We start from the raw sequence: 15,353 nt of genomic DNA, 5'->3' as shown, positions 1-15,353 counted from the left end.
TCACAGTGATTGGAGGAGCATCTCCGTGCAGATCTGTCGCTTCCATTTACCTGAATTTTGAACAGTGAGTCGGATAGTGAGGCATGGCGAGCTCGATTGTGGCCCACAGGGTTGGACAACCCTGATTTAAAATTACAAGAAAGCCTGTTCTGTGTCTGGCCTTTAGAGTCACAGCACTCAAAGGGTTAAAACACTGCTTCTTTAAAAATACATCTTGGGTAGAATTTTTACCACGGCGGGCGGGCCCGGGAGCATCCTGGCAACGGTCCACCGCTCGCGACGAGCGGTGGCCCGTGATGTCATGCTGGCTGACCAATTAACGGCCAGCCAGTGTGAAACATGCGCTGGTAACCTCAGCGCTGCCTGGGTGGGGCGGGAGGAGCGCAAGTGCTGAAATGTGCGCCTGCGCACGGGTGCGCTCAGTGAATGCTCCCTGAAGGCGCAGAGCTGCCTCAGGGAGCGGAAGGATTTTAACATTAAAAATAAAGATTTCAAAAATAAGAAAAACATATCCCTTCATGTGACTCTGTCCCACATGACCAGGGACATGTTAAAAATGAGTTTTAAAAATGTTCATCGTTTTTTAAATTACTGTTCAAAACCTCATCCTGCCCTGGATGAGGTTTCGCAAAAAATCAGGCAGGGAAAATTTCACTTTAATTAATTGGTTAATGGGCTTAACAGCCCTCTAAATTGTCAGCAGGCGTGCTGCTGGCTCCTGCACGTGCCCGCCGACCGAAATATTGCACAAGTGCACGACAACGTCGGGACACTCACCCGACGTCATTGCGTGCTATTTCACGCTCATGCATGCCCGGTGCACGCCTGCATGCCGAGCTGAAAATCCTGCCCCTTGGTACGGCCAGTTAAGAGGTGGGAAAAGGGAAAAATTATCTCACATTTCTCCCCTGTCCATAGCAATCCACAGATGCATTACAGAGATCGCAGCTCACAGCTTATTTTGCTATGCTATCCCTTTCATCTGAACATGGCAGCACATTCCCATTGTGCGTCTGTCTTCCAAACAGCTGCAAGAATTTGTAACTTGTATCTATCCCTTCATTCACACTTCTTCCTAATATGAAACAGATCCCATACTGTCCCTGTGATATGTGACTGCTTGATAAACTTATCTTAAAGCAATCCACAGTTACACTTTTTTAAATAGTGGAAATAGAAAGATTGTCTGTTTAGAGAACAAGAATATCCATTGCCGTCCATGAACTAAAGCATAAGTACAATGCAGCTTATGTCATCACAGGATTGTCATCTGCCATATGTTTGGAGTCCTCAAACATTAACCAAGAGGCAGGAGTTATTAATGCACGGTGTCTACAGGGTCTGTAGAATGGTCAAAATGTGCTGCAGGGCTTTGCTTTTCAAACAGACCTAATTGTGCAGCATCTAGAAGCTATGGCAGAACTTGTGTCCAAGCGTAACGATGGGGAACCACCAGTGGAGCAAGGTAGACTGGTGCAGTGGGCACAAATAGATGATGTCTAACAATACCTTCTGCAGATGGTCTTTCAGAAAGAAATGACCAAAAATGGTAAGAGCAGTTTAGCTTCTGCAATACATTTCTGCTAATTTCCTTCAGTCTATTGTACAAACACCTAATGGCAACATACGAATATCTGAATTAGTAGCAGGAGTAGGCCAATCGGCTGCTCAAGCCTGCTCATCCATGTAATAAGGTCATGGCTGATCGGATTGTAACCTCAACTCCATATTCCCACCTACCTCCAATAACCTTTCACCTCCTTGCTTATCAAGAATCTATCTACCTCTGCCTTAAAATACTCTGCTTCCACCACCCTTTGAGGAAGAGAGTTCCAAAGATTCACAACCCTCTGGGAGAAAGAATTTCTCCACATCTCTGTCTTAAATGGGTGACTCCTTATTTTTAAACAGTGACCCTTAGTTCTAGATTATCCCGCAACAGGAAACATCCACTCCACATCCACCCTGTCAAGACCCCTCAGGATCTTAAAGGTTTCAATCAAGTCACCTCTTATTCTTCGAAATCCAAAGGATACAAGCCTAGCATACCCAACCTTTCCTCATAAGAAAACACGCCCATGCCTGGTATTAGTCTAATAAACTTATTTGAACTGCTTCCAATGCATTTACATCCTCCCTTAAATAAGGAGGCCAATATTGTACACAGCATTCTAGATGCGGTCTCACCAATGCCCTGTATAACTGAAGCATAACCTCCCTACTTTTGTATTCAATTCCCCTCGCATTAAACAATAACATTCCATTAGCTTTCCTAATTACTTGCTGTACCTGTATACTAGCATTTTGCGATTCAAGCACTAGGATACACAGATCCCTCTGAATCTCAGAGCTCTGCAATCTCTCACCATTTAGATCATATGCTTCTTTTTTATTCTTCCTGCCAAAATGGACAATTTCACATTTTCCCATATTATACTCCATTTGCCAAATCTTTTCCAACTCACTCAACCAATCTTTATCCCTTTGTAGCCTCCTTATGTCCTCTTCACAACTTACTTTCCTATCTATCTTTGTGTCATCAGCAAATTTAGCAACCATATCTTTGGTCTCTTCATCCAAGTCATTTAAATAAATTGTGAAAAGTTGAGGCCCCAGCACTGATCCCTGTGGCACACCACTCATTACATTCTGCCAACCAGAAAATGACCCATTTATGGCTGCCCTCTGTTTCTTGTTAGCTAACCAGTTTTCTATCCATGCCAATATGGTACCTCCTATACCATGAGCTTTTGTTTTCCGCAATAACCTTTGATGTGGCACCTTATCAAATGCCTTCTGGAAATCCAAGTACAGTACATCTACTGGTTCCCCTTTATCCACAGCATCTGTAACTTCTTCAAAGAACTCCAATAAATTGGTTAAAAATGATTTTCCTTTCATAAAACCATATTAACTCTGCCTGATTACCTGGAATTTATCTAAATGCCCTGCCATGATGTCTTTAATATTATCTTCTAACATTTTCCCTATGACAGACGTTAAGCTAACTGTTCAGTAGTTTCCTGCTTTTGGTCTCCTTCCAATTTTGAATAAAGGAATTCCATTTGCTATTTTCCAATTTAATGGAACCTTCCCTGAATCCAGGGTTTTTTGGAGAATTAAAGCCAGGCATCGACTATCTCACTAGCCAGTTCTTTTAAGATCCTAGGATGAAGCCCATTGGGACCCGGGGACTTGTCAGCCTGCAGCTCCAACAATTTGCTAAGTACCACTTCCCTAGTGTTTGTCATTTTCTTGAGTTCCTACCTCCCTTCCATTTTGTGATTTACAGCTATTTCTTGGATGTTACCTGTATCCTCTATAGTGAAGACCAGTGCAAAGTAACTGTTCAAATCATCTTCATCTCCTTATTAATTTCCCAGGCTCTCTTTCTATAGAACCAACGTTCACTTTGTTAGCTCTTTGCTTTTTTAAATATCTATAGAAACTCTTACTATCTGCCTTTATATTTCTAGCTAGCTTTCTCTCGTGCTCTAATTTTCCCTCCTTATTAATCTTTTAGTCATTCTTTGCTATTTTTATACTCTGTCCAATCTTCTGACCTGCCACCCATCCTTGTGCAATTATATGCTTTATCTTTAAGTTTGATACTATCTTTAACTTTTTTTAGTGGCGGGTCCTCCCCTTGGAATTTTCTTTCTCGTTGGAATGTATCTATTCTGTGTATTCTGAAATTTCCCTTAGATGTCTGCCACTGCCTCTCTATGGACCTATCCCTTAACCTAATTTGTCAGTTCACTTGGGCATTAGGTGTGTTAGTTAACTACATATTTTTCCTTACCAACCTGCTTAAATTGCAATAGTGTAAAAACCTTCACATGCTGTGTGTTATAACTCACATCAAAGAGACAGTTTCCATAAACAGGCCTTTATCTCCTTTATACATAACAATAATAGAAATAAGCTGCTACAGAACTAGCAATTCCTTTCTACCTCATGTCACGGATTGTGTGGTTGACCAAGACGCTCTCCTGTTCACTCGGAACATGCTGCCCGACAATACTATTTCGACCAAAGCTAAAAGATGAATTTATTTACAAGAAAAACAACAATTAGACAGAAGCAAAATACATCAATGTGTATCAACATATTGTTTGAAATAATGAACCCCAGTGTAAGCCCTGGCAAGCATAGGATCTATCACCTACAGTGCATGGGGAGGTGACAATCCCTCAAATTAGTGCTGGGAATAGAGCTGAGAGGAATGAGAAAGCTGGCCTGGTGAAATAGCAGATGGATTTGGATGAGAGCAGGAGTGAATGGGTGGAATTACAGACAGGACGGTGTTTAATTTAAAAAGCCCTAATTTCTCCTTTCACCACCCATCCATCAACAGAAAGGTGTTTTGATTTTGCTTTCTCCCTTTATAGGCGGTGGCATATTTCCCAAACACTCAGTTTTGGTGTGATACAATTTTCAACCATCACCTCACAGCAACTCGAGATAAGGTAAACTAAGAGGGTTAGTGTATTCGCATACACTCAAAAAGCGGGAGGGGCTGTCGCTACATAGCCCTCCACGCACCCCCCCCCCCCCCACCACGCATTCATACAATAAACAAGGAATAGATAAAGAAAGCTTTACAAATGAAAGAGTAAAGAATCATTGTTTCACCTGAGTCCAGAGTCCAGAATCAAAGTCCAATGGTGTATTCCTACACAGAGGTTGGCAGGTTGAAAACTGATGCTGGATAATTTATTTTTCCAGTAGAGATGATTTCCATGATGAGATAGGTACGCAGAGATGAATTAGTCTTATAGGCGATGGTATAGAGGTTCAAAAGTTCCAGAAGAAACAGTGTAGATGGGGGTCAAGCATTCAAACCTGGACAGAACCCTTGTTCTGTGCTGCTGTTTGGTAGATGGAAGATGGCAGATTGACTTGCAGTACAGCAAGACAGTATAACTTGTCCTCTCAGCAAGGGTGGGGGTCATGTCACATGACTCCCACCTCTCCACTTTGGCTTTGGCAAAGGGTGTATATTCCTTTATCTGGGTTCCTGAGATTGTTAATGTTCCAACCATTAAGAATTTGAAAAAAGGTTGCAGGGCCTTTTGTCCTAGCTGAATAGTAGACTCCAGTGGCCAGGCTTGGCTAATGAAATGTGGGTGGCCTTTCTTTAATTCACTTTGAATTTGGTCTCTATAGCCCACAGGGATCATTAGCATCTCTTCAGAGATAATGAAGTGCAAATTTCTTTGATACTGCCAGGTTAGCTCCTATTGTTCGAGGGTCACAGCTAGACATAGCTTCATCATTTTAAAAATTCATTGTCCAGTTTTTAAATTTTAAAAAGTAGCCAGGATGATATATAAATATTTATATTTTATAAAAATATACAGTGTGAGGTCTTAGCCCCATTACATCCCTCACAGCCTCTGAGAAAAAAATGAATTCTATTTCTTTTTTTTGTTTGTGTCTTATGGAGGAAGAATAGGAAGTGAGGAAGTATACATGCATTCTCTCATTCATAGTGGCACATCAAACACACAGCTAGCAGGGGCAATGGCAGTTCCCTGCTGCATTTTCTTTTTGGAGGTTTAAATCTGGGTCAGTGCACCTGCAAGGACATTGTCCCATCCTGGGATGTGGAAGATTTAGGTGACTTAGGAAGATTCGAAAGATTCTTCATGGGGATGTTTATTCAGGGTTAGAGTTCTGAATTTTCCTCCATTGGAGATCTGGCCTAAGCAAAGCCATTGATTTCAGAGCTCTGCCTGTCCAATTCCTGATTTATGTGTCCTCTAAATGATCTCTGGGTTTTAAATAGTGGTTAGCACTCAGTGGTCAAGCTGCTCTGAACAACCTGCAGGGGAATCCTGGGCATCTGACTCTGTGAGTGCCAGGCCCTTGGATCATAAAGGTGAGCTGCCCTTGTCCAGCTTAGCTCCTGCCTGTCCACCTTAGTAACCTGTGGACTCGGCTGTTCAAATCCAGGGACTGCGGTTCGGCTGATTGCCAGGAAATTGAGGTGTTTTAGAGGGATTTTGGTCTCTTTAAGGGATTCCGGTTCAGCGTTCAGCTCAGGTACAAGCACAACTGGACTGTTCCAACTTCTGTTGCTGGGTGCTTTGGGTTGGCATGGCAACAGGCGGCAGCCCGCTCCTGAACTTGGGCCAGCCCTCACAATCTCTTTTCCTGTTTTAGGACTTCTCTGGTCCCTATTTAATTTTGGGATACTCTATGAATCTATTTAAGGTTCTAGTGGCCTATTCTGGACTTCTTTTAACTTTTAATGGCCTGGCTTTCACCTTGTTGCACTCGGGCAGCCCTCAATCAAGGTTTATGTGTGCTATTTCACCTTTCTGGGCCTCTGCACCTTCCCCAGCTTTCTGCTTGTCTGCAGATTTCTGCTGGTTGATTTTGGCCTCATTTTCTTTTGCTGGCTAACATCTTACTGCCAGCCAAATCGTTCCCAGGAGGGAAATCAATTCCTGCCAATGGTAGTTTGGGGACAATTCCTGCTCTAACAGGGCCTGAAACAAGGTCACACTCTAGGAGGACCTTAGGGAGGGGTGCAAACACAGATCCTCCTTCCACCCCACTGATCAGGGCTTTGGCCTTCAGGGAGGACTTGGGAGTAGGTTTAAGTTTCCATTTAGTCATTTGATAGTACAAAACTTGAATATTGCTGGAAAAAGAGACACGTCTAACCTGTTCATCTTGCACTCATCAGGACTCTTGCAAGAATACCAATAAAAGCGGGAAAACAACAATTTATACTGTATGTGAAAAGAATGCTGATTGGTTGACAAGTAGTGTTGCCATGGAGAATGCACCACTGGTGGTGACTGACAGTTAACTGCCAAGCACGGTTTAAATTTCAAACTACTCACATGTGGATATATAAATGTATGTATTATAAAAATGTTAAGTGTGAGAGGTCTTAGCCCTGTTATAGCAGCATGAAACAAATGGGTAAATGAATGGCAGAAAAGGGGTAAATGGGTGACAATGATAGCAGAAAATGAATTACAATGATAGAACGCATGAACATAAGAAGTAGGAGCAGGAGTAGGCCATTTCACCCCTTGAGCCTGCTCCACCATTCAATAAGATCATGACAGACCTGATAGTGGCCTTAACTCCACTTCCCTGTCTGCCTGCCATAACTCTTGATTTCCATGTAGACCAAAAATCTGTCTAACTCTGCCTAGAATATATTTAATGACCCAACCTCCGCTGCTCTCTTGGGTAGGTAATTCCAAAGATTAATGACCCCCCAAAAGATGAAATTCCTCCACATCTCCATCTTAAATGGGAGAACCATTATTCTGAATCTGTACTCCTAGCTCTAGGTTCCCCCATGAGAGGAAACACCTTCTCACAATATCTACCCTGTCAAGCCCCTTCAGAATCTTATATGTTTAAGCTCACCTCACAACTTGCTTTCGCACCTATCTTTGTATTGTCAGCAAATTTTGCTACAATATAGTCAGTCCCTTCATCCAAGCCATTCATACAGATCGTAAATAGTTGAGGCTTCAGCACTGATCCCTGTTGCACCCCACTAATTACAGTCTGCCAACTTGAAAATAACTCATTTCTTCTGACTGCTTTCTGTTAGCTATCAATCCTCTACCCATGCAGATGTACTATTGCCAACACCATGAGCACATATGGTTTATAGCAATCTTTTACATTTTAAAAAAAATAATTTCACGGGATGTGGGCTTCACTGGCTGGGCCAGCATTTATTGCCCATCCCTAGTTGCCCTTGAGAAGGTGGTGGTGAGCTGCCTTCTTGAACTGCTGCAGTCCATGTGGTGTAGATACACCCACAGTGCTGTTAGGAAGGGAGTTCCAGGATTTTGACCCAGTGATAGTGAAGGAATGGTGATATATTTCCAAGTCAGGATGGTGATTGACTTGGAGGGGAACTTGCAGGTGGTGGTGTTCTCATCTATCTGCTGCCCTTGTCTTTCTAGATGGTAGTGGTCGTGGGTTTGGGAGGTGCTGTCAAAGGAGCCATGGTGAATTCCTGCAGCACATCTTGTAGATGGTACACACTGCTGCTACTGTGCATCAGTGGTGGAGGGAGTGAATATTTGTGGATGTGGTGCCAATCAAGTGGGCTGCTTTGTCCTGGATGGTGTCAAACTTCTTGAAACACTCAAGAGCTGCACTCATCCAGGCAAGTGGGGAGCATTCCATCACACTCCTGACTTGTGCCTTTTAGATGGTGGACAGGCTTTGGGGAGTCAGGAGGTGAGTTACTTGTCACACAATTCCTAGTTTCTGACCTGCTCTTGTAGTCACAGTATTTATATGGCTAGTCCTGTTCATCTTCTGGTCAATGGTAACCCCCAGGATGATGATAGTGGGGGATTCAGCGATGGTAATGCCATTGAACATCAAGGGGCGATGGTTGGATTCTCTCTTGCTGGAGAAGGTCATTGCCTGACACTTGTGTGGTGCGGATGTTACTTTCCACTTGTCAGCCCCAGCCTTGATATTGTCCAGGTCTTTCTGCATTTGGACATGGACTGCTTCAGTATCTGAGGAGTCGCGAATGGTGCTGAACATTGTGCAATCATCAGTGAACATACTTACTTCCGACCTTATGATGGAAGGAAGGTCATTGATGAGGCAGCTGAAGATGGTGGGGCCGAGGACACTACCCTGAGGGACTCCTGCATTGGTGTCTTGGAGCGGAGATGACTGACCTCCAACAACCACAACCATCTTTCTTTGTGCTAGGTATGACTCCAACCAGCAGAGAGTTCTCTCCCTGATTTCCATTGACTCCAATTTTGCTAGGTCTCCTTGATGCCACACTCTGTCAAATGCTGCCTTGATGTCAAGGGCAGTCACTCTCACCTGACCTCGGGAGTTCAGCTCTTTTGTCCATGTTTGACCCAAGGCTATAATGAGGTCAGGAGCTGAGTTGCGCTGGCAGAACCCAAACTGGGCGTCAGTAATCATGTTATTGCTAATCAAGTGCTGCTTGATAGCACTGTTGATGACCCCTTCCATTACTTTACTGATGATCAACAGTAGACTGATGGGGTGGTAATTGGTCGTGTTGGATTTGTCCTGCTTTTTGTGTACAGGACATACCTGGGCAATTTTCCACATAGCCGGGTAGATGCTAGTGTTATAGCTGTACTGGAACAGTTTGGCTAGGGGCACAGCAAGTTCTGGAGCACAAATCTTCAGTACTATTGCCGGAATATTGTCAGGGCCCATATCCTTTGCAGTATCCGGTGCCTTCAGCCATTTCTTGATATCATGTGGAGTGAATTGAATTGGCTGAAGACTGGCATCTATGATGCTGGGGACCTCTAGAGGAAGCTGAGATGGATCATCCACTTGGCACTTCTGGCTGAAGGTTGTAGCAATTGCTTCAGCCTTATCATATGCACCTCTGTGCTGGGCTCTTACATCATTGAGGATGGGGATATTTGTGGAGCCTCCTCCTCCAGTGAGTTGTTTAATTGTCCACCAACATTCACGACTGGATGTGGTAGGGCTGCAGAGCTTAGATCTGATCTGTTGGCTGTGAGATCGCTTAGCCTTGTCTATCACTTGCTGCTTATGGGGTGCCTAGGTGGATGCCGGGTTGTCTGTCCAGTTTCATTCCTTTTTTGTGACTTTGTAGCGGTTTGTTATAACTGAGCGGCTTGCTAGGTCATTTCAGAGGGCATGTAAGAGTCAACCACATTGCTGTGGGTCTGGAGTCATGTGTAGGCCAGACCAGGCAAAGACAACAGATTTCCTTCCCTAAATGATATTAGTGAACCAGATGGGTTTTTACAACAATCGACAATGGTTCCATGGTCAACCCTTAGACTTTTAATTCTAGATTTTTATCAAATTCAAATTCCACCATCTGCCATGGTGGGATTTGAACCCTGGTCCCCAGAGCATTCCCCTGGGTCTCTGGATTACTAGCCCAGTGACATGGAACCTTATTTGGAAATGCAAATACACCACATCCACTGGTTGCCCTTTATCTGTCCTGCTCATTACATCTTCAAAGAACTCTAATAAATTTGTCAAACATGATTGCCCTTTGTCATGAAATCCATTGATCTTTGTGTCACTGGGTGTTAAATTAGCAATCTGTGGGGATTGAAACATTAAAAATAGAGGATGTTCCAGTGCTTGTTACATTGGTTCCTGCCTAGTAACAAGTGTGGGGCCCTCTGGGAGTGTTTTGATAGGTCATCACATCAGTTCAAAAGCCAGTGAACAGCCCTTCTTGGGGCAGCTAGTTTTGTGAGTCTGCCAGCCAACAAGTGCCACTGAGACAGGGATAGGCAGAGGTCCCAGTTTAAGTTGAGTTTAAAACCTATAGAAAGAGCTGCAAGGAACAGACTTTAAGTAAAGAAGGCTGTTGGGGCAAAGGTACCCCTTTGGAGCAGTGGGTGCTGCTTGGTACGATCATAGACCTGAAAGTGTGCTTGTAAGCTCGTGTTTGAGGGTACTCGAGAATCCAGGGAAAAGGAATCTCGGAAGGTGTGATTGAAACCCTACGAATTGGGCCATCGTTTAAGGCATCCGAGTGGGAGCAACTTTTGGAGAGAATTCCGAGGAGAGATCTTCAAAGGTGGAGATTGGGAACCCTCGTGAAAAAGATGAAATTTCAGGGAGATCGGTTGGCTCAGAAGGTGACTAACGTCTGGGTAGTTTGTTTGTTGAGAAATCCATGGAATCTGTTTTGGTTTCATCTGTCATTTACTCTGTAGTGTGGTGTGTCTGCCCACAGTTTGTCTGATAATTCTCATGTATCTCATACATACCCTTAATGTTAGAGTGTAAGATACATATTGTAAATTGTTTTACATTTCTGAACTTGTATAGTAAAGTTTGTTTTTGTTTGTTCAAAACCTGTGGAATCTTGTAGCTTTATTTCAAAAGCAGATGTCTTGAATCTCAACCTTTATTTACTCTAAACAAAATGTTATCGGTCCCTAACCGGATCTCCCCTCATATCCTGAGGTCCGGCCAAGGATTGTAATACCTTTCATAAAACTGTGCTGACTCTGTCTGATTGTATTATGATTTTCTAAATGCTCTGCAAATAACCTCTTAATAATGGAGTCTAGAATTTTCCTAATGACAGATGTTAGGTTAGGTGGTTTAAAGTTTCCTACTTTCCATCTCCTTCTTTTCTTGAATAGGAGTGTCACATTTCTGGTTTTCCAATTGGTTGGGACCTTTCCAGGATGGAGGGAATTTTAGATTACAACCAATACATCCACTATCTCTGTAGCCACTTCTTTTAAGAATCTAGGATGGAGGCCATATGGTTCAGGGGACATGTCAGCCTTTTGTTCCATTAGTTTTCCTAGTACATTTTCTCTAGTGATAGTGATTGTTTTGAGTTTCTCCCTCCCTTTTGCACATTGATTTTCTATTATTTTTGGGATACTTTTTGTGTCTTTTACATGAAAACGGATACAGAATACATGTACAAAGCGTTTGCCATTTCCTTGTTTTCTGTTAATTCCTCAGTCTCATCTTCCAAGGAACCAACATTTCCTTTAGCTACTCATATCTTTTTTATATGCTGGTAGAAGCTCTCACTGCCTGTTTTTATATTTCTTGCTACTTTACTCATATTCTAATTTCTCCTTTATTATTGTTTTAGTCATCTTTTTCTGGTTTCTAAAATGTTCTCAATTTTCTAGCCTACTATGAATCTTCACAGCATTGCATGCCTTTTATTTCAATTTGATACCATCCTTAACTTTCTTAGTTAGCCATGGCAGATGCTTCTTGCCAAGCATTTCTTTCTCAGTGGAGTATATCTTTGTTGCGAGTTATGAAATATCTCATTAAGTCTATGCCACTAATTCTCTACTGTCTTACCTTTTAACCTATTTTCCAGTCTACTTCAGCCAACTCTGCCTTCATACCTAAGTAATTGCCTTTATTAAAGTTTAAGACACTAGCTTCAAACCTAAGTTTCTCACCCTCAAACGGAATGTCAAATTCTATCATGTTATGATCACTCTTGCCTAGAGGATCCTGTACTATGTGATCATAGGAATCATAGCATAGGGGTAAATTTATGACAATAATAGAGGAAGATGGATTGCAATGATAGGGGTAAATGGATTGTAATGAAATGGGTAAGTGGATTGAAATGTTATGTTTTTTTATTATTCATTCATGGGACAGCTAGGCCAGCATTTATTGCCCATCCCTAATTGCCATTGAGAAGGTGTTGAGCTGCCTTCTTGAACCACTGCAGTCCGTATGGTGTAGGTACATCCAAGTGCATTTAGGGAGGGAGTTCCAGAAGGAATGGCAATATATTTCCAAGTCAGGATGGTGAGTGGCTTGGAGGGGAACTTCCAGGTGGTGGTGTTCCCATGTGTGTACTGCCCTCGTCCTTCTAGATGGTAGTGGTCGTGGGCTTGGGAGGTGCTGTCGAAGGAGCCATGGTGAGTTCCTGCAATGCATCTTGTAGGTGGTTGACATTGCTGCCACTGTTTGTCAGTGGTTGAGGGAGTGAATGTTTGTGGATGGGGTGTCAATCAAATGGGCTGCTTTGTCCTGGATGGTGTCAAGCTTTTTGAATGCTGTTGGAGCTGCAGTCATCCAGGCAAGTGGATAGTATTCCATCGCACTCCTGACTTGTGCCTTGTAGGCTTTGGGGAGTCAGGAAGTGAGTTACTCGCCGCAGGATTCCTAGCCTCTGACTTGCTCTTGTAGCCACCATAATTATATGGCTAGTCCAGTTCAGTTTCCGGTCAATGGTAACCCCCAGGATGTTGATAAATGGATTGTAATGATAGAGGTAAAGGGATGAAAATTATAGGGGTAAAAGGATTGCAGCGATAGGGGTAAATCGATGAAAATGGTGGGGTGAATGGATTGCAATGATGGGAATAAATTGATTGCAATGATCAGGATAAATGGATTGCAATGATAGGGTTAAATGGATTGAAATGGTGGGGGTAAATGGATTGCAATGTTGATGGGTGGCAATTGAGGTGAGCGCTTTACGAAAGGGTGTTGGCCCACTTTTTGGAGATTGTATTTTGATAATCTTTGACTTCCTAGAGCGAAACAGCAGCGAACAATGTTGAAAGGTCCACTTTTCTCCTGGAACCTCTGCTGCAGGGAAGCAAAACACTCAGTGTTAGCCACTGCGCAGGCGCGGAAGGGGTGGTCATGTGACGGCGGGGCCGCTGTGATCACGTGCTCCGGGCCGCTTTGTTACACTGAGGCTGGCGCGGCTGCTCTGGAAGGATGATGGATTATCGGCCTGGTTTTCCTGCAGCCGCTTCAGACAACGACGACGACGACGAGGAGGAAGAAGAGGAAGAAGGACAAAGATATAAACTCCTCCCTAACATGGCGTGTCAAAGTCAGGTATTGTTCTTCAGCACGCCTGCGATGCTGATTAGTTCGTAACTAGTAACCCAGTTACATATAACAGCATCATTCATCCTCCAACAAAATAGACTCAGTCTCTGAATCCTCCAATGTTTTTGTTCCTCTGTAGAGCTGTAAAATTATCCTTGGTTAGCACACTATCCGTCCTGAATGCATTGTAACTAGTGTTGTGTCTCTGGTCTTAGGGTGAAAGGACGTTCTACAAAGGAGTTTGAAGTTGTGGTTATTGTTGAATCCAATGGCATAGGAGTAAAGGGTTGAGGTCAGAGTTTTAGGAGCTAGTAAAAAGTTGAAGATCAGGACCTCAAATGCAAAAATTTTTGCATTACTCCCAATGCCCATGAACTAGTGAATATAGAAGTGGACAGAGAAGTGATGCCGGAGAGTGAACTTCTGATTCATGGGTATTGGGTTTTCTGGGAGAGGGAGGACCTGTGCAAGCTGAGTGGGTTACACCTGAGAAGGACAGGGAATAATATCCTTCTGGAGAGGTTAATTGGAGATTTGTGGGAGGGCTTACACTCTGGAGCTGCCCCCCACATTAGTTTAACAGCAGAGAGGGGAGACAAGGTGTGTAGAAAGTGTAGGACCTAGGAGCAGGAATAGGCCATTTGGCCCTTTGACCCCGCTCCACCAATCAGTAAGATCATGGCTGATCTGGTTGTGGTCTCAGCTCCACTTTCCTGTCTGCGCCCCAAAATCCTTGACACACTTGTCTAACAAAAATCTATCTAGCTCAGCCTTAATAAATTTAATAACCCACTACCTTCTGGGGAAGATGCTATGTATCTGAGCTGCAGTCACACCTTGGTCTCTGGAAAAAAAAAGAGAGCGCTTGCCATCCTGCCCTTCAATAATTTTAACATGGAAAACTTGCAGAATATAGAAGGCATGGACTGTAAGGATTACCCCATAACTTTACAAAGTCAACCACTTAAATAGCTAACAGATTTTAAAAGTTATTTGGTGCTAAGTATTTCACTGTGCCTAGTATTGTAGTTGCCATTGAATATTGCTGTAGACATTGACATTTATACTGTAATCTTTATAAAACTTCATTCAGTTTTCCCCAGCATTACACACGGAGTGGAGATCAAGTATAGTCTTTGGGTGAAAATGGATGTGGAGGCACCGATGTAAGATACCAAGCTATATAAACATAATTTAGGCCTTGTTTTATAGCTATACAGGACAGGCAGCCACAGAACAAAGAATAATGTAGAAGGAGCAGAAATTAGGTAGAGGAAGAAAGCAAAGCTGTAGGTCCCCTCTCAAAGTTTCAGTTACCTTCCTGAAAATCACAACTTTAAGTGAAACAACTTGGAGCGAATCAGCATTTTCCATTAAAACCAATACATTAAAACTAATGTAAAAGCTATAGTTTGATTCTTTAGGACCTTCCTCATAAGAAAAAACATTATAGCCTTTAAGTTGAAATAATTTACATTGCCAAATTCCTATATTGGTAATTGGTAAATGAAATAACTTTTAAAATAAAATAAACTTAAAAATATAAAAGAAATATGGTAATTTCCTACTTGCAGCACCTCTCACTTGCTGCCGATCCTGCTCACCTCGCATCCCACCTTCTAACCCTCTGGTCGCTGAGCCCCTTCCTCTCGCCGACCCTCCGTTTCGTGGCCTTTGTTGCTCCCTAACCCACCCTCTTGCCATTCCTTGGATTTGCACCCTTTCCAGCTCCCTAGCCTGCCCTCTCACGGCCGACCCTCCAGGCTTTGTGGCCTTTCCCACTCCCTGACCCACCCACCCTCCCCCCGCCCTGACTCTCCAGCTTGCTGCTTCCCTCACCTGGACCCTCGCTGTGATTACAGCCTCTGGAGCAGCGAAAGGCAGGAGGAGCAGCTTCAATTTACAGGAGGTTAAATTCTCTTCAAGTGAGTTTGTGATCAGCTTCACCCCTTCTTGATCAGAAACCTCCCATTCCATCCCCGCCCGGGTTTTAAAGCCTCCAGGAGCGG

The 15,353-nt window shown here is 43.2% G+C and overlaps 1 protein-coding gene across 3 annotated transcripts in view; it reads left to right on the top strand.

Annotated features, from left to right (window-relative positions):
• Positions 1–13,155: 13,155 nt before the first annotated feature.
• LOC144698536 (hsp90 co-chaperone Cdc37-like 1) overlaps positions 13,156–15,353 on the top strand; it is a 37,333-nt gene continuing 35,135 nt past the window's right edge. The window contains exon 1 of one of the 3 annotated variants that reach the window (XM_078570477.1): positions 13,156–13,350. In XM_078570477.1, the coding sequence (XP_078426603.1) occupies positions 13,228–13,350 (123 nt within the window). In that variant the 5' untranslated portion in view covers positions 13,156–13,227. The remainder of the gene's footprint in view (positions 13,351–15,353) is intronic. The other 2 variants (XM_078570472.1, XM_078570483.1) reach the window with 2 other exon arrangements.

The sequence above is a fragment of the Cetorhinus maximus genome, chromosome 2 (assembly GCF_964194155.1).
Source record: "Cetorhinus maximus chromosome 2, sCetMax3.hap1.1, whole genome shotgun sequence".
Taxonomy (NCBI): Eukaryota; Metazoa; Chordata; class Chondrichthyes; order Lamniformes; family Cetorhinidae; genus Cetorhinus; species Cetorhinus maximus.
The sequence above is the reverse complement of the archived record's forward strand: the minus strand, read 5'-3'. Positions and strand labels throughout refer to the sequence as shown.